The sequence below is a fragment of the Trachemys scripta genome, chromosome 14 (genome assembly GCF_013100865.1).
Source record: "Trachemys scripta elegans isolate TJP31775 chromosome 14, CAS_Tse_1.0, whole genome shotgun sequence".
NCBI classification, from domain to species: Eukaryota; Metazoa; Chordata; order Testudines; family Emydidae; genus Trachemys; species Trachemys scripta.
The window spans coordinates 10289176-10312974 of record NC_048311.1 but is presented as its reverse complement, the minus strand read 5'-3'; the positions used below and the strand labels follow the sequence as shown (position 1 = coordinate 10312974).

The window sequence follows — 23799 nt, the reverse complement described above, 5'->3', positions numbered from 1 at the left end:
CCAACCAGGCCTAGTGACTGAAATGAGAGTTCAGCCTATTGGTTAGAGCTGGGTCCAGGGGGGCAGAGTCCAGGAACAAGCTGGGAGTCAGTATCAGAGGGACAGAAGCCAAAATGCCAGAGCAGGAGGGTTCACCAGAGTCATAGGCTGGAGCCCAAGCCAATGATCGAAGCCAGAAGTCAGAAGCTGGAGGGGAACAGAGCCTAGAGCTGAAGTGAGCAGTAGGTGGAGCAGAAGCAGGTTCAGAAACGAGGCTGGAGCAGGGACTGGAACAGAGCAGAGGCAGGGACTGGAAGCAGGCGGGAACGGGACTGGAAGCAAGGGCTGCAAGCAGGAGCAGGGCAACCACAGCAGCAGTCGTGGTACGCAATGAGCAGCTGCTGATCTGCTGTGGGTGCCAGTTTTATGAGCAGGGCTGCAGCTACTCTGTCAGTTCCAAGGCAGTGCAGCTGGGCTTCCTGATTGCCCAGCAGTGCAATTAGTTAAGAAGCAGGCCAGGAGTTGGTCTGGCCCCTGACAGGATTTCACCAGGTATCTTTCTGGAGGATTTAGAGTCCAGGGTTCCCTCTGAGGCAGTTATATAATAAAACCAGATACAGCCTGCCAACAGCTCATACGCTGGGGTTTCCAGCCACCCATACCCCCCTGCAAATTCCATTATACACACCAGAGGGAAAAATCATCACTCATCCCCCACCCCCAAGGACTCCTAACCCTCTCCCGCTTTACCTTGCAGCATGGCGGAGCTGGTGTAGTAGTTGAAAGGCACATTCTTCACCATGTACTCGTCGGCATCTAGCGAAGAGAGTTTGTCTCCGACGAGCACAGATTTCCCAGTGCCGGCATTTCCCACTAGCATGACTGGCCTCCTTCGCTCCAGGAGCCTATCCATAAAGTACCGCACTCGGATGGTTTCACTGGTGGGCACCAGACAAGCCTAAGGGGAGAATGATGGGGACATGCAATGAGCCTCAGTGCACCCCCTTTCATCCACACTCACATGAGGTGGGAGAATACTGATCCAGCTGGAGATATGCGAGGAGCTAGAGTGTCCACAGCAAGCACCAGAGAAGAGCCGGACAGACCTCTGCCTGACAGTAAATTAGACTATCTACACCAGCTAAAGTCTTCAGTAACTAACTAGTTGTCTGGTAGCATCTGTGTGACCTCAATAAAAGGTATTTCCCTAGGGCTGGTCACAATTTTTCCACAACAACTGTTTTTTGATGGAAAATTGGGGTTTTGACCAAACAAAATTTTTCACTAGAAGTGTCGGCTACTTACAAAAAACAATGATTTTTTGTCAAAAAATACAAACACCCCAAAACAGATTTTTTTCAGTTGTCAGCCAACAACCAAAATATTTCAGTGCCAGCACGGTGCCTCTTGGGTGTTGCAGTTAAGTTGTCCTCATTCTCCTTTATGGACCAGCCTCCCCAGCCAGACTTCATGTCCCATGATGCACTATGAGCACAACTCCCATGATGCACCATCTCCCTTCACCAAGAAAAGACAGGTGTATCATGGTAGATATAGGTCAACCAGAGAGAGCCCAGCCTATGATGGAGAGTGTGAACACGCTGCACCCAAACTACAACTCCCAGGAGGCAGCATTTCAGAATCAAAATATTTTGGTTTTCACAACTTAAATATTTCTGGTTTATGAACTGATTTTTGACAAAAAAAATAATTTTTCCATGGAAAAAATCTCCATTTTATGACCAACTCTAATTATCCCCGACAGTGCTGATAAGCTGGTGGTGAATTTGTGACACCTTTGCTGGTTGAAATCAGACATGTGTGCATTCTGCTCTGTTGACATTCACTAGATGGAATCAGACCACTACATCCCACCTATGTATGTGATTTTCATATTAAAGAACCGAATCAGTCATTAAAAAAAGGCCTTGGTTTGCTTGCAGAGAGCAAGTGTGATCTCTCTCTTCTCCACACTATCCCTTCTGGTTTAACCGGTGCCCTGCTTTACATTTCAGACAGGAGTTATCAGGACAACAATGGACTGGCACTGCAGAGATGCGTGCAGCTGGAGAGTGGATATCTGACTGGTAATTGAGATGGCACTATGTTTTGCGCACGGTTTTGATTCAGTCCATGGGTGTCTGTCATTGCCCCATTCATCAATCATATTCCAGAGCACTGTAACAAGAGTACCACTTTCTTAATGAACCTTGTCTTCATAATCAAACCCAGGTCACTTAATCACTTTAGAGTGAATGTTTGTGTCTTAGATGGAATGTCACCATTACTAACAAACCTTCATTTTCTCACGCCAGTGCTAACAAATCTTATTCAACAGAGACAAAGCACACACCACACACAGCTATATATTCTTTTGTGGCAATGAAACAAAGATTCACGTACCTGTAATGGCATTTCGGGATCAAATTCAAACTTGGGGATGAGTTTGGACCAAGGTTCAAACTTTTTTGTTTCTGGATCAATGTAAAAGTCGAAGACAGTTCCCTGAGAAGGAAACTTGATGGTCTTGAACTCAGTCACCCACCACTTACTGAATTCTACTCGGTAGTCTACAAGCTGCAAGACAAAATGGACAGCAAAGATGCTAACCTGCAGAAAATCTCTAGTGATCGAAAAGGTTATCTACACCATGTCCCCAGCCAGTTTGGAATCATCCCCTGCAGTATATTCCACTAGTCTCTGCCCTGACCATTCACTCGGGACACTATTCCACAGCCTAAGAGTACTTACTGTCAGGAACTATTTCCTGATGTTAAAACTAATCTTAATTTAATCTCATTACTCCTGTTTATAATCCTAAATAAATCCTTTCTCATGATGGCCATTTTAGATATGCCTTAGATTAGATAGAGAGCTCCATCTGTCAGAATTAATTATGTATCTCAGATTAACCAGGCCAATTAATTGATCCGGAGTGCGTACATGCCTCCAATAGTAGTTGTGGATGGCTTTCATGTCCTGACCTCCAGCCACAGTTAGCCAAGGCATGCAGATTAAAGTTCTTCCTCAAAAATCACAACAGCCCATTAACTTTTGATTTCTGGATTCTTTCCCCATCACAGCCCTCTGGTTTTGAGGAGCCCAGACTGAATGAAGTATTCCAAGTGCAATTGCACCAGACTTCTAGAAAGGGACCATTACCTTTCAGCTCTGATACCTTTGCATTAACCTTTATTTGCTGCTATACCACATTGGAAGCACATATCGAATTTGGTCTCTGCTATATTCCCTATGTCTCTTTCCCCTCGTATCCTACATCATCCACTAGTCGTGACTGTGAAATTTTGGGGAAGGAAGGAGGGTGATTGGACTGGGCACTCAGGAGGTCTACGTTTAGTTGCCTGCTCTTCCACAGATTCACGGGTGAATCTCTTAATCTCTTTGAGTCTGTTCCCCATCTGTACAATGGAGATATTAGCCCTTCTCTTCTTCACAGGGGTGTAGTGAGAAGTTCATTAATGCTTGTGATGCATTCAGAGACTATGGTGATGAAAGACCATGTAAGCAGTGAATGCAACATTACAGCTTGCCCAGATTCTCAGTACATTTCTCATAAGGCTTATTTTTCCCCACATCCACTCGCTGTGCACTCTTGTCCAATACAGCAAGTCAGCTGGGACTGCCAACTCATTTCATGTATGCCACTAAAGCTCCAGAAGAAAGCCAGGATTTTCACCAACTGCTGCATTTCAACTGGTGCCCTCTGTGAAAGGCTCCATGGGGCTTTGCTATCCTGAAGCAGCCACTCCCTTAACAGTAGGCCAGAGTATTCTTAAAACACACCATTATTATCCAGGATTCTGCAGTCTGGTGCTGCTCACAGAAGCAAAAATCACTAATGCCTCATTTCCCTGTTGCTATAATTCTTCAGCAGTGGCTGTAGTAGCCTTCAATGGGGGTGGAAGTGCATCACTGCTAAAAGCTTTCTCACTAGGGCGCCCTCACCACTGCACAGGAGAGCTGCTTCCAGCTGCATCGTAATGTGTCATCCACCCTCCCTAATATGCCATTTAACCGGAGCAATTTGGTCCCAACCCACACTGCCAGAGCGATGTTAAATTTGAGCTGCTTCCTTAATAAAACCCCACATGGAATTTTACTAATTTCAGAGCCTTTACCTTGAAATGGAAAATCTATCAACTGTTTTCCTACAGGGAGCCCACTCTCTTCCAGTGAGCACATCAGAGTGGAAAGGCTCTAAAGATTGTTTATCCTGACATTTCTGCAGCAAAAGGTCAGAGTGAAGGGCACCGTCAATGGAGAGCAATAGACAGATTTTATATTGGATCATTTTTCACCAGGCTCTTGTTCAGCCTGCTGTACCCTTGGCTCCCCTGCTCTGACATTTACAGAAGCACGGCCAGCATCAAAAGCAAAATCTTGGGGAGAGATTCTGTGGCTGCAGAGGGCTTCTACTGCACCTGGTGCAATCTGCTAAAGCACACCCTCCAGTCCCAACCACATGTTCAGCACACACAGTAGGTGTGTCCACACCACCACTGTGATTGCAGCACGTGCAGACATTCCAGCTGGCTGTGAACTAGCTAGGTCAAAGCTAGCTTGAGTAATAATAGTGGTGAAGCTATGGCAATGTGGGCAGCCATTGCTTGGGCACCCAGGTCCTGGGTAGGCCCTGGGCCAGGATAGTCCATGCAGCTGCCTAAGCTTCACAGCTTTACTAGCTCAAAGCTAGCTCGGATATGTCTACATGTGCTGCAGTCACACCTCCCAGTGGTAGCCTATGCCAGAGACCACATTTTGATCTAAGAATCTCTGTGACAGCTGTGCTGCTCTGTGGCAACACAGATCACAGGACAAATCCCAGGAGAGCAGGAAACAAAGCACTGTGGGTTGAAGGGATTGGGTAACTCCCGGAGGAGATCAGGCCAATCCAGAGTCTGACCAGCTTTAGGAAATGCTGCAAAACCTTGCTCTTTGAAAAGTCTTTTCCACCATAAAACAACACACACAGAGTCACCCCCTTTGACCTCCAAAGCCCAGTACTGAACCATTCCTTCCACTCCCCAAACGACAACACTGACCCCCACTTCCACCCAGTAAATCCCAACACTGGCCCCACTTCTACCTCCAAGCCCAACCACTGACCCCTCAACCCAATCAACCCCAACACTGACTGCCCTTCTACCCAAACAACACTCTCCTCAAAAAAATCACCCTACCCCAAGCAGAGTTTTTACCCCTAAGAAGTGAGAAGTGCCAGGGGCTCCATGAAAGCCACTAAGAACTTTGCTATTGCTATCACTTGTAAGTGGAAGGCACCCAGATACTCTGGTGATGGGTGGCAGTACCAAACCCTAACAGCTGCATGGGTGGTACAACAGGGGAGCAGGCAGAGACGGAGCGGAGGTGAGCTGGGGCACTTTTTCTCCATGCCACGGAGTCGGCGCCTATGATGGCCAGCGCCAGAATGCCGCCCCTAGAAATGTGCCGCCCCAAGCACCTGCTTGTTTTGCTGGCGCCTAGAGCTGGCCCTGCGCTGTTTCCAGTAGCTGCTTGAGGTAAGCGCTGCCCAGAGCCTGCACCCCTGAGCCTCTCCCCATGCCCCAACCCCCTGCCCAAGCCCTGACCCCCCTCTCGCCCTCCAAACCCCTGGATCCCAGCCCAGAGCACCCTCCTGCACCCCAAATCCTTCATCTCCAGCCCCACCCCAGAGCCCACATCCCCAGCCGGAGCCCACCCCAGCCCGGAGCCCCCTCCTTCACCCTGAACTCCTCATTTCTGACCCCACCCTGAAGCCTGCACCCCCAACCCTCACCCCCTCCTGCACCCCAACCCCAATTTTGTGAGCATTAATGGCCCGCCATACAATTTCTATTCCCAGATGTGACCCTCGGGCCAAAAAGTTTGCTCACCCCTGATTTAAGCACTTTAAGAACAACCATATTTTCAAAAAGAACAGGAGTACTTGTGGCACCTTAGAGACTAACAAATTTGAGCATAAGCTTTCGTGGGCTACAGCCCACTTCTTCGGATGCATAGAATGGAACATATATTGAGGAGATATATATACACATACAGAGAGCATGAAAAGGTGGGAGTTGTCTTACCAACTCTGAGAGGCCAATTAAGTGAGAGAAAAAAACAGACCTGCTGGTTGCAATTTTGCAACAGAAAAGCTTCAAAAACAGACTCCAACAAGAAACTGCTGAGCTGGAATTGATATGCAAACTAGATACCATCAGCTTAGGCTTGAATAGGGACTGGGAATGGCTGAGCCATTACAAACATTGAATCTATCTCCCCTTGTAAGTATTCTCACACTTCTTATCAAACTGTCTGTACTGGGCTATCTTGATTATCACTTCAAAAGTCTTTTTTCTCTTACTTAATTGGCCTCTCAGAGTTGGTAAGACAACTCCCACCTTTTCATGCTCTCTGTATGTGTATATATATCTCCTCAATATATGTTCCATTCTATGCATCCGAAGAAGTGGGCTGTAGCCCACGAAAGCTTATGCTCAAATAAATTTGTTAGTCTCTAAGGTGCCACAAGTACTCCTGTTCTTTTTGCGGATACAGACAAACACGGCTGCGACTCTGAAACCTGTCATATTTTCAAAAGTGCTTGGCACCCAGAAAATTCAATTTTGACATTTATGACCAGATTTTCAGAAGACCTCAGCTCCTGACATGCACCCAGCGTGCTGCATGCTTGTGAACAAAGAGCAACTGTTCACCTCTGCTATTTCAAATGGATCAAATTAAACTAAGTGCTTCAATTCTCGGTTCAGCTCATTGCTACTATTTCTTTGTTATTCTTCTTAGAAACCTTAGAAAGCTGATACCCTAACTAAGTCCAGTGGTAACAAAACATTGTCTGAGCTATGTCATTGCAATGGCACTCCTACCTATAAACACACGGTGAGATGGCAAACTTTGGTATCTCTTACTGTGCTCCAATGATGTATTCATTACTACCACATTCTGTAGCGTGTTACTGCTTCAGTCAACTTACTGTTGGAGAATAAAATGTTTGTACATAAGTTAATGTCTCTCTCATCTTTGTTGCTTTAATCCTTGACCCTTCTGCTCTTATACTGTCTCTTGTGTAATGATGCCTTTCACAAACTACCGTGTTTTCTCTGTAAACAAGGTAGAGAAACAGCACCGCTCATTGCTCCAGAGGTTTCTATCCCATTGACAATTGTATTCTAGCCCCAGGAAAGCAACACTATACTAGAGAATCACACTGAAAAAGTATAATAATAATCAGAATAATAAAAGAGGTTACTGTCTAAATGGGATACTACATTAATGAGCCCTACACTTATAGCTCTCATCTTACCTGATCCTGGAACATTGCTCCACCAAAGGCCCAGACAGCAGCAAACACAAAGTAGAGCTCGTAGAGTTCCTTGGGGCAGTCTGGAGGAGTGTTCTCCGGAGTTAGGAGACACTCAAGGAGGTAACACAACATCTGAACCATACTCTGTTCGGGAACTGGAATAATCTTCTTAAATCTAAGGGAGGGAATTTGAAAGCATATGAAGTATAATTGGATTCAGCATGATGGTCGTTAGCAATACAGAGAAATGTGCATATAAATCCTCTTTCAGAACATTAACATTTTACTTTTCTGCAGTGTGTATCTTCCTTATGCAGGGATACAGCGAGAAATAAAACACCAGCTTTCATCCCTAAACCTGGAAGCGCAGGCACGTACACAAGTAATAACAGTAATAAGAAGTTTCAGACATTTAAAAACTTTGATCCTCTTGAAAGTAGTAAAATGGGAGACTCGCTAAGGGCAATGATTTCCTGTGAACACGATGAGTTACGAGCGGTCAAATAGAGGCGTCATAAAATAAACCCTTTCATCTCGCTGTTTTAAACCAACTTAGGAATTCTGTAAATGTAGCTGAACTAATATTGTGGCTGGCGGGATAACACTGAAGTCTTCCATAAAATAATTATAGTTATTTGAAAGGCTGGTCCTACGATTTCTGAATTAAGCAATCTACAAAAATACCTGGTTTACAACTGTCGGCAGCTAATCCCTGCGATTTCATGCTCTGTCACAAACCTCAGGAAACAGAGTGAGGACCATCCTACGTGTTGTGCGGCTGATGGCTATAATCAGATTGGTCACACAGGCAGCAATCTTGTTGCAAAACCCCTTTCATTACAAATCCCCATTTTCACTAACTCAGGCCTTTCTGCATATCTGCCTTTTGGGCTGACATTTCCCATGCCTGGTCTCTGCTCCAATGTGCATATCTTTCTGCCAGGACTCTTGTTCATGTAAAAGGACTGGGGTGGAAGATTGCAAGAAGCTGTGTCCCGATGCTGTTCACTAAGTGGACAGAGGAAGTGCCCTCTGAGTCATTCTTCAGAGCTGCACAGCTGACATCCTGAGCCTCTTGGCTGTCCAGATCATCCTTCTCCATGGCAGTTGAGTAAGCTCAGCCTCATGGAGGCTCTGCGCAGGCATAACAGTTAATAAAATGGGGTCCCACAGGCCTCATCATTGATTACTGCTGCCAGAGCCTATAAGCCAATTGGACATCAAAAGGATAACAATCTAACCTGGCCAATGAGGCAGCTTAATGATTCACTGAAACCCTTATTTATAGCAAAGGAAAAACTACCACTATTGATTTAACTGGTGCCCAGCAGTGAACTGTGCCAGATTGGAAAGGGACGCAGACACAATTTGCTCTGCAGCTGTCATGAAAAGAATCATAGAATATCAGGGTTGGAAGGGACCTCAGGAGGTCATCTAGTCCAACCCCCTGCTCAAAGCAGGACCAATCCCCAGACAGATTTTTGCCCTAGATCCCTAAATGGCCCCCTCAAGGATTGAGCTCACAACCCCGGGTTTAGTGGGCCAATGCTCAAACCACGTAGAAAAGAACTCGTGTGGGAGAGATCTCAACCCTTCTCATCAGGGAGGTTCCCCGGTGACAGCTAGAGGCCGGTTACAGCTGAACTATATAGTCCAAGAGGGCATGAGCACAGCGCCTGAGGAGGGAGAGGGTGACATGTCCCTCAACTTTACTTCTTAGAGGCCAAAAACCTTTCCCCCAAGCAGCTGTTTGAAATCCACATTGTTGAGTGAAGCGCTTTGACCCAACTGACTTAACCTTTTTTACATTCTTTCCTGTTCCCTCTCCAACTGACAGATAATTGGCTCGTGCATCATACAACATCCCAGCATGCCCTGCACTAGTGAGCCCACACTTACTACAGACACAAATTAACAGTAAAATGTCAAATTACAATTAAGTGAAACCTGGGCTGCAGCCAAGCAAGGGTGTGAATTTGGAAGCCAGCATCCGCTCCTCCTTTCCCACAAACACTACACTGAAGGAAAGCCAACACTGCTCTGTCAACGGGGCCTTTCAGAGGCAGGGCAGAAATTTGCTTGGCAGTGGCCCAGGCAGCTGCATCACCCAGCAGAGCTACAACATGGTGGATAGTATCAGAGGGGTAGCCGTATTAGTCTGGATCTGTAAAAAGCAACAGAGAGTCCTGTGGCACCTTTAAGACTAACAGATGTATTGGAGCATAAGCTTTCGTGGGTGAATGTCCACTTCATCGGATTGCATCCAATACATCTGTTAGTCTTCAAGGTGCCACAGGACTCTCTGTTGCTTTTAACATGGTGGATGTCGCTCACATACACGTTACGTCCCATTATACTGTACCTAGTTCTAAGAGTGTCCAGGCAAAGCGGCAGGTATTTGTCAAACAAGATGGTCAGATTAGCTCGTTCTGACTGGATTTCTCGTCGGTCGATCCAGCTGCTCACGGGGGGATTCCAGCCCAAGTCTGCTGGGTTGATGTACAGAATGCCTAGAGACACAGTGCAAGAGAGAGAGGTACAGCAAGGACATGGCGGAGACTGGTACCTTTCACCATAAGAACTGTTCATCTTCCCTCACTAAGATCATAGTTTAATAAGTACAGCAGTGTACCACGCTGCACAGCCTGTTGCTCTTACACAATTGTAATTTAGTCCAGATTTTTAAAGGTGTTTAGGTGCCTATCACCTATTGAAATCAGGCCCTTTTCTCTTAGGTTTCAGCTCCCATCCATAGACAGGGGAGAACAATTCTTCCATTCTCCCACATTGTCTCTGCCTTGGCTATTTCAGCTGTAAGCTCTCCTGAACAGGGACCGTCTCTCACTCTGTTTGCACAGTGCCCCGATCTCAGCTGAGCCCTCTATGCGCTACCCTCATCACCACCTTCGTCGTCAGCCGTTCACCAGTGAGTGCTGGGTTTCTAGGTTCTGCTGCCCACTTCTCGGTCACATGCCCTGTCATCCAGTGGCACTGTGAATTAAGGCTGCTACTTTCAAAAGACCTAAGGAAGTTGGGCACTGAATGCCAGTGGGAGTCAGGTGCCAAACTCCCCTGAGCCCTCTGAAAATCTCAACCCTAAGCTTCACTTTGTGCGAGTGGAAAGGGAATGCCTACTTATTCCCCCTTGACCTACCTGCTCTGGATACAGTGGCTGGAGTTGCTGTGCATAGATGACTGATCTCAAAGAGCAGCCTCATGGTTGGGTTAAGGGGAATTCTTTCATTGCTTGCTAGTGTCAGCACCTGCAAAAGACAGACACGTTCAGAATATAAGCCTCATGGCAGCAGCATTCCTCAATCCTGCTGGTGAGAATTGTTCATTCCCGTGTTATCGCCATATTACTCAGGCATGGTCTTGCTGACACGACCTCGGCACTGCTTGGTTAGGATTTCATCCAGCTCCTCAATGTGATGCGTATGCAAAGGAAGCATTTGCATTCCATTACTGTGCAAACCCTTCTAGTCTGTCCTCAGATATCAGGGATATCCCACCTCCAGTTTAGTGAAGAGGATTTCAGGAAGTCTCCACGACTCCCCAAGATACACAAACTTCCTCACATACATTCTAGAATATGTTGTTTTGTGGTTATATCCTTCAAGCCTTCTACTCTACAAGAGCCGGAAAATGACAACCTGGGGGGACCTCACACTCTCCCTACAACAACACACCTGGAAACACCTGAGGAATAAAGACTGAACAAGAGGGAAGATGGTCCCAGGCTAAAGGGATTTCTAGCCTGTGTATAAAAACCTGGGAAACCCAAGCTGCAAAAATAAGGCCTTAAAAATCTGCCAGCCGGTTTATCACTCAGGGTGAGGAGTATGTTAAACTCCGTTTGCAGTTTTGTTTATTTACTAGGTAATCTGTTTTGATCTGTTTGCTATCACTTATAATCACTTAAAATCTATCCTTTTGTAGTCAATAAACTTATTTTATGCTTTAATCCAAACCAGTGTGCGTTTGACTAAGGTATCTGGATAAATTCCCTGTAAGCTGCATGGCCGTGGAGCAGGCTATCAAGGGCCATGCAGGCGGGGAGAGGCACCCCTCCCCGGCCCAGCCCAGCCCCACTGGAGCTGCTGGGAGAGGAGCCCCATGACCAACCCAGCCTAGCCGCCGGGAAGAGGAGCCCCTCCTCCGGCCTGGCCTGACCTGGTCCAGGCCCGTTCTGGCCCTGCCGGAAGTTGCCAAGGAGAGGAGCCCCTCCCCTCTCCCGGCCCAACCCAGCCCAGTCCAGCCCTGCCAGAGCTACCATGGCCGGGGAGAGGCACTTCTCCCCAGCCCCGAGCTGCTGCACCGAGAGAGGGCTGGGGGGAGTCCTCTCTCCCTGCCGCAGCCCTGGGGCAGCCTGCACCCTAAGCCCCTCATCACCAGTCCCACCCTAGAGCCAGCACCCCAACCCTCTGCCCCAGCCCTGAGCCCCCTCCTGCACCCTGAACCCCTCATCCCCAGTTCCACCCCAGAGCCTTCACCCCTAGCCGGAGCTCTCGTCCCCCCGGAACTTCTCAGCCCCAGCCCTGAGCCCCCTCCCACACTCCAAACCTCTCGACCTCACCCTCGCCACACATCACCTCCATATTGGTGCACATAACAAAATTAATTCCTCATATGGATGTAAAAAATTACACTGATGTCTGAGGAAAATCTCAGCTTGATTACCACAAGTGTGCATGGTCCTCTTCACACTGAGGGAGAAGCAGACCGGGTGTTAAACCCATATACTGGCCAGATTTGACCAGGGCAGGACAGTACTGCTCGGGGGTTCTAGGCTGGGAGGCTGGTAGCTAGAGAGCCTGGATGTGACTGCAGCTGGGTGTGTCCCTACCTGTGTGAATGCTGGTGAAAATGCAAGCTTGGAGGGTTTTGCAACTTGTCACAGCAGCACAGTGAATGGGATCCCAGACTGGTGGGTCAGAGGGCTCAGTGGTATCCACGTTCCAGGTGGCAGCCTGTGGGAAACCCATCACAGCGGGATCCCCCCATGATGTCATTTTCCCCCTTTTATATCTTCTTCCCATTTGCTAGAAAGCTCTTGTGCTGTGACCTGGGTCAAACAGTTCCCATTGTGTAGTGCTCTCTCTGAGAGGTTTCTATTGTACACAGTTCCTGGGATAATTCCTGTGCATTTCCTCAATAAGCCATTAACATTGTTTGACCTTTTTACTGTTGTACCTGAAAGGCTGCTTGTGGGTGTTTTCAACCTCACAACATGTTTCAGTAACACATACATAGCGCAACTTCGTAACTTCACATACGACGATAGCACATACAAACCACGGAGATATTAATGTCTAGCAGATCAAGACTTTTAGAATGATTCTCCACAAGGCATTCTTTGTACAAAACATATCCTAATTACATGACAGTGGTGAATATTGGGGTGCCAGGGTGTCACAATAACAGAAACATGGTGGAATAGTAGTCATGCCTGGAGTACAGGGATTGAAGAGTATGTGCTGTTCAGGAAAGACAGAAATAAAGGTAAAGGTGGTGGAGTAGCATTGTATATTAATGGTGAGATAGACTGTAAAGAGATTAGAAATGATGTAGTGGGTGAAATGGAATCTGTTTAGGTCAAAATCACTTGGGGAAGAAAGGTAACAGAGGCTCCACTGGAATAGTGCTTGAGGTATGCTACAAATCCCCTGAATCTAATTTGAATATGGACAGAGACCTCTTTAATATTTTAATTAAACAAATACTACTGGAAATTATGTAATTATGGGAGACTTCAATTTCCCAGATACAGATTGGAGGACAAGTGCTACTAATAATGGTCAGGACCAGATATTCCTGGATGTGATAGCTGAAAGATATCTTCACCAAACAGTCACCCAACCAACAAGAGGCAATGCCATTTTAAATTTAGTATTGGTAAGTAGTGACAACCTCATCCAAGAGCTGTTTGTAGAGGACAACCTTGGTTCGAGTGATCATGAGCTAATTTAGTTTAAATGAAATGGGAGGATAAACAAAAATAGATCTGCAATTAAAGTCCTTGATTTCAAAAGTGCAAACTTTATAAAATTAAGGGAAGTAGTTAGGGAAGTGGACTGAAGAACTCAAGGATCTGAATGTGGAGCAGGCTTGGAATTATTTTAAGTAAAAGTTGCAGAAACTATCTGAAGCCTGCATCCTGAGCAAGGGGGAAAAATGCATAGAGAAGGGTTGCAGACCAAGCTGGATGAAGCATCTCAAGCAGGTGATTAAGAGAAAGCAGAAAGCCTACAAGGAATGGAAGGTAGGATGGATCAGCAAGGAAAGCTACCTCTTGGAGGTTAGAAAGTATAGGTACAAAGTGAAAACTGCCAAAAGCCAAGCAGAGCTGGACTATGAAAAGGAAATTAAAACCAATAGTAAAAGGATCTAAAGCCCTTCTGGCCTTAAAGTCTATGAGTCTATGAGATTTCAATGTACTGACTGCAGCAGAACAACGTTACCGGCACCACTCCAATTCAATAACATGTTCCTGAAAATTAATGCTTTGTGCTGTTTTCCAGATGTAACATTTTCTTTGCATGATGATGTTTGTTTTTATTTGAAGAAACACAGTAACAACTCTTTCATACTCTGAGCTATTGTCTCAACCTATGTATTTCTCCTATGGGTTTATCAAAAAATATCTATTACCTTATTATCATCCATGACAGTATTAAGAGACTCAATCCACATTGGATCAATATCACCATCCAGCACCATCCACTTGGGACCATCATGTGTGACATTGGCCAGCTCTCGCATGATTGATGAAAACAGTCCTAGAAAGATGACACACACTCCTTTATGATCACGGAATCTGCAACTTGCCCAACCAGTTTTCTGCAACATCCTTCTTAAATGCCAAAATAAAATCTCAGTGCATTTTATGATTCAAATAATAAAAAAACATGTAAAAGGATATCAGGCTAATCTGCTTTGGGGGGAAACGAATGTTATCAGTTAATATCAATGAAAAAGATGGCAGGCCAGCGTTCAACTCATTACTATTGGGGAGTGTTGAGGGCAAGAAAACAGTGACTAGTGGGTACTGTACAATAACAGGGAAAGCAGGAAGTATATTAAACAATATAAAGGTTTGGAAAACTGTTTGAATATAACTTGGAATTTCTTATAACTGCTTCCTCAGCTGGAAGTACTGCCAGGGAACTCAAGGTGCATTAAGCATTGGGTCATGGCTTTGAATTAGAGAGACGGGGGATGAGAACAAGAACAGAATGAGTAAACGACAGAACCACGTGCTAGTGAAATCAAGGAGACTGAGGAAATAAAATGTCTCAGGGGAAGCAAATAATTAATGATAAGAAGAACAAGAATGCTGGGAATATAGCAGCAATGCTGTAGAACAGAACAAAATGCCTCAAAACTATCATTTGTCAGTGCACAAATACTTTCACATTAAAATACCAAGAGAGACTTCGGGCTGCATGAAAAGTATCAGGCAAGCAGAAAAAATGTCTCTCTTTTGGCAAATCCTCAAAACTATGGCTTTTGTCCAGGGTGAGTATTTTCTTGCACAATCCAGAGTAGAGGAACTGGAGGCAGGCAAAAACCAAAAAGGAGGAAGAAAAGGGTCTGAGATGGAACTGGAGTTCTTGGAGAAGATTGTCAGTACAGAGCCCTCTGCTCTTGGAACACACCTACACATTGCACCAAAGCCAGAAACCACTGGAAAGCTTTGCTCCTTGATTATGTCCCAAGCCAGGGAGAGTAACAGAGAGCTATAATGTCTAAAGGAGGTGTGGCTGCCATGCACACTCAGTTTATTCCACTTCCTCCCAATCCAACATGGACTCCAAAAGCATGGAGATGGGAGTTGAGAATGTCCATCTGCTCTGGCACTCTGCTCCAACACAGAGGTGGGTTTGAGGTAAGACAACTTAAACAATGGTTGCTGGGTGGCTCCCTGGAAGAAGGCATCAGATTTTGAGCTCAGGCCAAGAGAATAACGCTTCATAAAGTACAAGCTGAACTCCTGCTATGCACAAATTCCACCACAGGGACATTATGGACACATGCTCCAGAAACTGCCTCAGACTGAGTTGTATTTGTTCTGATACCATTGGGGATGGAGACACATAGCATCTCTCAATGCAGATCTCAATCCATTATGACAGCGGTTGAGAAGAAACCACCCCTCCACTAACCTTGTCTCTATATGCCATAAACTGGGGAGAGAGGGAAATCAAGAGACAAGTTTGGTTGTACTAAGAGTCCTTTTAAAGTCCTATTAAGGGACTTTTTAGTAGGCAATGTGTGAAACTTGCCCTCCCCTAGCAATGAATGTAATTAGGGAAGAAAACAGGCAAACAGTCCTGATTCAGAAGAAAATCAGTGACTGAGTGGGGGTCAATTTAGTATGAGAATGCAGGCTTTTGTTAGGCTGTGTAAGGAGAGTGAGCCGCAGGAGCTCTCTGACTCTCTTCACTGATGTTATGGCTACAAGAAACACAGTTGTCAGGGACAGCTGATGAAAAAAACATTGCAGCGGGGAGTCCCTAAGCCTGGGTAGAATGAGGACGAGCTCCCACAAAAGCACTGGCTCAGGAAACATCAGCCAGCCCCTTTACAATGTCCCTAAAAGCAGAGGCCCCTTGAATTGGAATGTGATTTGCAGCTCTGTCTGGCTTGGGCTCACTCCAGGCACTGTTTGACCAAAGCTAGCCCTGGCTTTCACTCAGGTCAGACTCCACAGCCTCCTCTGTGACCCGCACTTTGTTTCTGTCACTTGTGATTTAAAGTCTGTAGTTACCATCAGATGAAATTGGCACTGTAGGGGGTCAAAGGCAGAATATGTTCTAGGGATGAATGAGCAGTTTATCTTTTGGAAGGAGGATAGCTGGGTATGTTTTATTGGCAGCCTCTTCCTTCGCCTTCCTCTGTTTAAGGGATCAGGGCATAGGCAGTGTGGCCTAGTGGTCACAACTGGGCTGAGGTTTGCCCACCAGGGCCAGTAGTCACGGGCAGGTGTTGGAGGGATCGCAAGGGCCCGGTTCTGTAAGCAGAAGTCAGGGTTAGAGTCAGGCCAGGGTTGGAAACCAGAGATCAGAGGCAGTACTACATTAGTACTAAGAGGTAGGAGTCAGGATCAGAGTCGGAGGCCGGAGATCAAGCAAAGTCTGGCGCTGCAGCAGGCCAAAGTCTGTGTGGTTGCCCAGATAACTTCCTAGGCCAACCCCTGGGGTTAAATAGGGTACTTGGCCAATCAGTGAACTGCAAGGTACCATCACTCTAAGTTGCTTGGGCAGTACAGGTCTGTCGCATCTTAGGCGCATTTAACATGTGCGATTTCAGCAAAACAAAAACCAAAAAAAAAAGAGAAAAATAACAATTTAAATACTGTTTCTGTAGTGCGGGTGATTCCGCCTGCCATTACACTCAATGTAATTTTGACTATACACGATTTTCGCTTTAGGCGCTGACTGCGGAACGTAACCCCGGCATAAGATGAGACAGACCTGTACTTCCTGCAGCACTTACTTCCACAGTCCTCCTTGGCTGTGCCTCTGCATGGCCTCCCAGTGGCACTGAGGGACTCTTAGCCATCACAGGCTCTACAGACATGGGTTCTAATCCCCAGGGCCTTACACTCTACACCTCCCAAACTACAATCACCATTAAAAACTAGCACCAATGTACATAACAAAAAATAATTGTCTTAATTTAAGCTTCACGCAGCCTTTTAGCAAATTTTTAACTTGTGCCTGTTTTCCCCAGACCCTGGGAAGATGTGTCTCTCTTACCGTTAGCCAGTAAAGAGAGCATGTGGCAAGCAGAAGTAATTTCTGAGGCCAGGGAAACCTTTCCATCAGTGCTGTTGTGGCTGTGCTATTAATGGTGAGAACATGGTGAAATGTGTGCACGGAGAGGGTGAGATGGAATGGAACATGGTACCCAGCTCATTCTCACCATAGTTACATCATTCCTGGTTTGAAAGTACTCAGTGCTTTCTAGTTCAGCCAATCATTAGCAGCAGCCTGTCCAGGTTAGGAACTTCGAGTCTCTTGTATATGGGCAGGACAGCTGATTCTTAGGGTAGCTAGGTTAAAACAAGATTTATTCCAGAGCAATCCTCATCTGAAAGTCAGACTGGCTAAAGAATCCCATGTGCCCCATCAGCAATAAAGCATTAATACACTGTAGATGTTAGATGTGTGTTTGTGCTTTGAGATCTATGGAAAACCACCACATAAGAGCAATTATTACTGTTGTGTTTAGAAAGATTACAGAAATACCCTTCCTAGTCAGTGGTTTATGTGAAAACACACCTACCATCTTTCCATTCTCTTGTGGCTGGGTTGATGATGCCAAAAAGTTCGTCATTGGTGACTGCTTTGGGGTTGAGGTCTGTCCAGACAGGACGTCGTTTCATTATCTGGTAAGTCTTATTCAGAGATTTCAGTACCTGAGATTTGCCAGTACCAGCATTACCCACCACAAAGACAGAGTGCCGCACAGCCAGCAACTCCTCCAGCTGCACCACCTGCAAGAGAAGTCAACTAGAAAGCCCACCAAATTTCAGACCAAATTAACAACCGAAAGTCCTGCTTTATTGAGCAGCCACAAGGGACTATTAAGGCAGTTGCTCTCATAACAGTGTCTTATTGCAAAGTGGAACAGAATCATTGCATTATTGTTAAGGATACAATTTAGTCATGGAGGTCACAAAAATCACAGATTCCACATCTTTACCGGACCTCCGTGACTTCTTTGGCTTCAGCTGTCAGGAGCTGCAGTTGGGGCCAGAGCAGGGACTGCGTGCCCCGCCTTCCAGCTTCGGCCGGGCTGTGCCCCCACCCTTGGATTGTCAGCCCCCCCACACCTCCCGCAGCAAGGCTCAGGCTGTCAGTCCCCCGCACCCCTGGGGCTCCAGCAGTCATTCCTTCCCCCACACCCAGTCATTATTAGTAAGTCACAGGCAGATCGCAGGCTCCTGTGAATTTTTGTTTATTGCCCACCTGTCCGTGACTTTCACTAAAAATAATGGCCCTCGGGTAAGCTGCACCGGCCGCTGCAGAAGTCGCGGAAAGTCACAGAATCCATGACTTCCCTGACTTCCATGACAGACTCACAGCCTTACTTGTAAGTTAAGAGAATACTGAAGGTTACGTAAAGGTTTGAAGTTGGGATGAAAGAATCTCTCACTCTTACTTTGAGCACAAAGTTGTCTTCAGCCTGCAGTTTGAGGTCTAACACAGCCTGTTTCACAAACGATTCAAAACTCAGGTCTCGCTTTCTGGGGACATCCAAAGCAGGAAAAAGATCCCCGATCAGTCCCATAAACACTGGCATGTCGTCTGTCACAATCTTAGGGATGTTGAAGTCACGAAGAGAGCGCATAAGAACCTGGTCTTCAGGACGGTCGGGGTCCCCTCTCTTAAGGGAGCCAGCAACAACCAGCACTGACTTAATTGCACGCAGGCCCCAGTCGTAGTGATCCTAAACAGAGCAGAGTGAAAGGAGTCATTTACACTTAGCTGGCTTGCCAGAATACAAAACAAGGAAGCAGACAGTTCCAAATGGCCATGCGACCCAACCGCAGAAATTCATCTGAATCTTCTTCCATCTGCACAGTCCTTGCTACAGAATGTAGTACTAGTCTGGCTGCTAGGACTTCCAACCCCATCTTCCTTAGGTGGGATTCAGCTAATATAGGATTCAGTAGGTACAGCAGCACTGGGAAGAGCTGAGGAGATCAGATCCTACCCCTCCAGTGCTCCCCTGGACCCCAGCTCCAGGGGCACTAGGCCCCATGCAACTTTATCCTTCCCCCAGTCATGTGAGCCCAGAGAAGGAAGAAACACTAGGGTGGAGCCAACCCATGGGCAGAGACTCAGCCAGCAAGAGCCAACACAGAAGCAGTAACAGCAGCAGGCATCTTGCGACACTGATGATGTCATCAGGCTGCTGGCTAGAGTTTTAACTCAGAACACTCATCCCTCTCTGCTGATTGGCTTCTGGCCCACCTTCTTTATCCCCCTCCCAAAGTCTCTCCATCCTCACTCCAGCTGACCTCCAGTCTTCCATCCCTCCATCCCCCTCTCCTGAGACTGACCAATTAATTTCATATACATTCCAAGGAGGCCATCATATGGCCATGAAGTCCTGTCGCTACAAACCTGCGCTGGATTTGAACCTGTCAAAAGATGGGAGGCTCCTTCTTCCATTACTAAATCTGAGACACCCATTATGATTATGATTCAGCATGTTTATTATGGTAGGAGAAGCTGCTGGCTGTGGGGCAACCAAGAACAGGGCCCTTTGTGCTAGCACTGTACAAACACAGAGTAGCAGACAGACCCATATTTTCCCCCAGTTTACACAACGTGCCAATTCCAGTATCCCTATGCACATTTTTCCTTAATCAGCAGTGCCTGCATGCAGGGAATTTTGTGGATCTGCACTTACATGTCTGTCAAGTTGGTCACAGAGCTTAGGGTAGTGTTACTGGTCATTAGGAGATTGACATATTTAATTATGCTTTATAGGTCATGAAACAGACTTACCTGTTTGGACAGGAGCTCTTTGCATAATTGGTAAAGGGTAATGAATTTCCTGGCTAACAACCGAGCCTCAATGAACCCCTCAGCCACCAACATGATTTCACAGATCAGCTCAAAGTCTGGCACAACCATTGCACATGGCCTAAAAGCAAGGATGGGGAAAATGATTACAGAGCTACATTTCCGCTTCAATCAAGGAACAGACATGACTTTGCTGGCAAAAGTTTCAGCACTGTGACTGAGAGGGACAGCTGAGGCCGGGGTTGGTTTCGATTCTGAGGAGGCATGTAAAACAACAAGCCCACAAAGCTACAATTGTAGAATCAGAGAGATGTAGGTTGGAAGGGACTGAAAGGTTATCTAGCCCACGCCCCAGGATTAAGTACGCCTAGACCATCCCCAACAGAGGTTTGTCCAACCTGCTCTTAAAAACCTCCCATGATGAGGATTCCCCAATAATGTCTCCTACACCAGTTACAAAACACAATTGCCTATCGCGGCTACAGAATGAATCTTCAAGACAAGCAGCAGCTCTGTGCACTCACCCTATCTCAGGCACTAACGGATGTCAACAGAGGCAACATGTGTGATGTGGGGGGAAGGGAGAGAAACACTGACTCCACCTCGGAAGTCTAAGCGCCATTCAGACTAAGGCTTTTCCTTTCACTAATGCAAAGGCTGGGATGGGTCGCTCCCAACACAATGCCAGTGCCCAAGCTCGGGGACAAAGGAGGACAAGCTGGCTCAGGTCTCTTCACATGCTGACAGGATGGGAGGGTGGGGGAGAGAGAGCCTGAGGCACAGAGAAAGTCAAAGACAGAGGGGCTCATGCTGCTGGCACGTGGGTCTCTCTGGCACCCACTGCTCATTGCAGGACATGGCTGGAAATCACTAATTGATACAGTCACCCTCATTCAGAATCCCAGCCCTCTTTGAGCCCAGGGCTGTAGCTCCTGGTATTCCCCCTCCCATCCTACAATACTCTGGAGGCAGCTCTGTCAAACACCTTGGCATGTTTGCAAGGAAACATAAGGGCCTACAAAGCAGGCAATAGTGTTCTACAAAGGGGATGGCCTAGGAGCAGGGTGATGCTGACAGCAGATGTGACTGTCAGATAGTGAGGGTGTTTTGCCAATACCTGCAATGAAAGGTGCTTACCGAGCTCCGGACACACAGGTATGTCTTCTACACCTGTAGTTGGCCTGAGTCAGCTAACTCGGGCTCATAAAATTGTGGTGTAGATGTTTGGGCTCTAATCCAACGCCAAACGGCTACACTGAGGTCAAACAGCCCCTTAGTCTGATCCGCGCGAGCCCAAGTCAGCTGATATGGGCCAAACGCGGGTGTTTAATTGCAGTGCACACATACCTTAAGGGACAGATTTCAAAGGTATTCGGGGACCTGAAGTTGCAGATAAGGACCTACCTGCATCTTTAAAAGTGCTTAAATATCCTTAAAAAACTGGCCCTAAGTCTCCTCTGCGTTTAGAAGAGGCACGGCATGGGCCATGCTGAGGCAAGCCTCCCAGGACTTCCTGCCCTCCAGGGTGGAAGGGGTCATCACAAGGGTTGAGGGGCAGCTCTGTCAGCAGGGCCTGTGCCACACTAGGCCACTCTGCTGAGACAGACATTGGGCTAATTAGAGTTGGGCAAGATGTTCTGGACAAACAGTAAGTTCACAAAAAAAATAGCATTTGGTGGCATGAATGGGGAGCTGAATTTGGGGAACAGTTTTGGCTGAAAAACAAATAAAAAATAAAATTGGAAATGTCAAACAGTTCAATTTGACATTTACACCATGAACCATTTCTACATTTTGTTTTCAATTGGTATTTTGTTTAGAAAATGTCACTTTGAATAAACAATAGAAACATTTTGTTTGACCTATGAAAATGTTTCCAGTTTTTTGTTTCAGAAAAAAAAAATTTACTTGCTTAGAAAAACTGATTATTTTCCCCCCATCTTTTCAGGTCATCCACCAAATGATCAATTATTTGCTCAGCTCTATGACCAAAGAATACGAACTGACGGTGGGGTTTGTAATGTGTCACACTAGGAACTGGACTGGGAATGCCAATCCATTTTGCAGACGCCACTGAATAACCATGAGGTGGCAACAACCTTTGGCCACCACCAGCCTGGGCCAGATTTGAACTTGTGATGAAAGGATTCCATCACCATGCCCCTGAGCCAGCCAGCTGCCAAAAGCTGCTTTTAACAGCTCAGAGACTTGTGCCTGTTTCTCTTCCCTGAATGTTCATAAACCAAGACTTTTTGTCCAAGATCTGAGCTATCTATTAATAAAAGTGAATGGAAAGGCAGCTGTGTTCTGAGTCCCCTGACGACACTGACAAAAGTAAAGGAACTAGTTTATTAAACAGGGCACAAAAGCTGATCTGCACCTTACCTGAAAAGAGCTTTCAAGTTCTCGGGTAGTTCAGTTCGTCCAGCATAGCCAGGGTTCATTGTAATGAAAATGCCAACAGAAGGAATCAAATTAATGTCTTCTCCAAGGAAATTGAAACGTTGCTTTTTGTCCCTTATGGCATCCTGTATACTTTTCACCTGAGAACCGGAGTCACTGTTTTAGTTTGAGCAGTCAGCTATAAAGAACAGACCACAGTATAGTATCTGTGCTGACTTATTTCTGCTGGGTCCCCCTGAGAAGTCTGTGGTTTATAGTTGTTCTTTTACTAACAACTTTGTACACAGTTTGGTGGGGGAGGGAGGGAAACCTATGTGACATTGGAATGCAAACTCAAATATGGACAAAAAGTCCCAGTTATCATAGCTTCATAGACTCCGAAGCCTGAAGGGAGTACTGTGATCATCTAGTCTGACCTCCTGCGTAACCACAGGCTGGAGAACTGCCCCAAAGTAAAATTGTCAGTGACAGAGCATCCACCACGGCCCTTGGTAAATTGATCCAATGGTTAATTACTCTCACCATTAAAAATGTACTGTATGTCTTCTTTCCCATCTGAATTTGTCTAGCTTCAACTTTCAGACATTGGCTTGTTCTATACTGAAGAACTCATTACCAGATATTTGTTCCCCATGTAGGTACTTACAGACTGTGATCAAGTCACCCCCTTAACCTTCTCTTTGTTAAGCTAGATAGCCTGAGCTCTTTCACTCTGTCACTATAAGGCAGGTTTTCCAATCCTTTAATCATTCTTGTGGCTCTTCTCTGAATCCTCTGCAATTTATTAACATCCTTCTTGAACTGTGGGCACCAGAACTGGACACAGGATTCCAGCAGTGATTAATACATCAATCAATGTATAATGTACAAATGTACCTATTCTATGGTCCAGGGCCGGCTCCAGGCACCAGCTCAGCAAGCAGGTGCTTGAGGCAGCTAAGGGGAAGGGGTGGCACATCGGGCTCTTCGGCGGCGGGTCTCTTGGTCCCTCTTGGAGGGAAGGATCTGCCGCCAAATTGCCGCCGAAGAAGAAAGTGGCGCGGTGGAGCTGCTGCTGAAGTGCCGCCGATTGCGATCGCAGGGTTGTTTTTTTTCACCACTTGGGATGGCAAAACCCTGGAGCCGGCCCTGACTAAACCAAAGGCTCCCAAACTGTGGTTCACAGAGGCCTGGTGCAATCCCAAATATCAGGGGAGGTGGCTGTGAGACAATCAATGTATTAAAAACAAGCTCTGTGCTATGGTAAAGTTTGAGAACCCCTGCCCTAGGCAGATGTAGTCCAAAAATACTTTCCAATAGGACAAGTTGCGCTGACATTTAACATACCCTTCCCTTCATTTTCTTGTGCTCCAATGCAAAGAAATGAAACACAGAAGCAGTGTTACATATTCTCCCTGGAATTTTCATAAAGATACAACCATTTAATGTAAAAACTGGTGCTACTGTCTGATACTGTAATGTTATTTATTTCTTTTCTGCTTCCAATTTTTAGAATACAATTTCAGGAGCCCATCTAGTGCTCTGGCCGCCTATCCCATAAATGAGAAA

General features: G+C 46.2%; 1 protein-coding gene across 1 annotated transcript in view; it reads right to left on the bottom strand.

The window, feature by feature from the left end:
• LOC117887614 (dynein heavy chain 9, axonemal-like) overlaps window positions 1-22292 on the bottom strand; it is a 128433-nt gene extending 106141 nt beyond the window's left edge. The window contains exons 1-10 of the mRNA XM_034790258.1: window positions 22234-22292; window positions 19831-19969; window positions 18476-18763; window positions 17597-17807; window positions 13958-14085; window positions 10461-10569; window positions 9669-9816; window positions 7307-7481; window positions 2383-2556; window positions 730-937 (exon numbers count right to left, since the gene is read on the bottom strand). Of these exons, the coding sequence (XP_034646149.1) occupies window positions 730-937; window positions 2383-2556; window positions 7307-7481; window positions 9669-9816; window positions 10461-10569; window positions 13958-14085; window positions 17597-17807; window positions 18476-18763; window positions 19831-19969; window positions 22234-22292 (1639 nt within the window). The remainder of the gene's footprint in view (window positions 1-729; window positions 938-2382; window positions 2557-7306; window positions 7482-9668; window positions 9817-10460; window positions 10570-13957; window positions 14086-17596; window positions 17808-18475; window positions 18764-19830; window positions 19970-22233) is intronic.
• Window positions 22293-23799: the final 1507 nt, after the last annotated feature.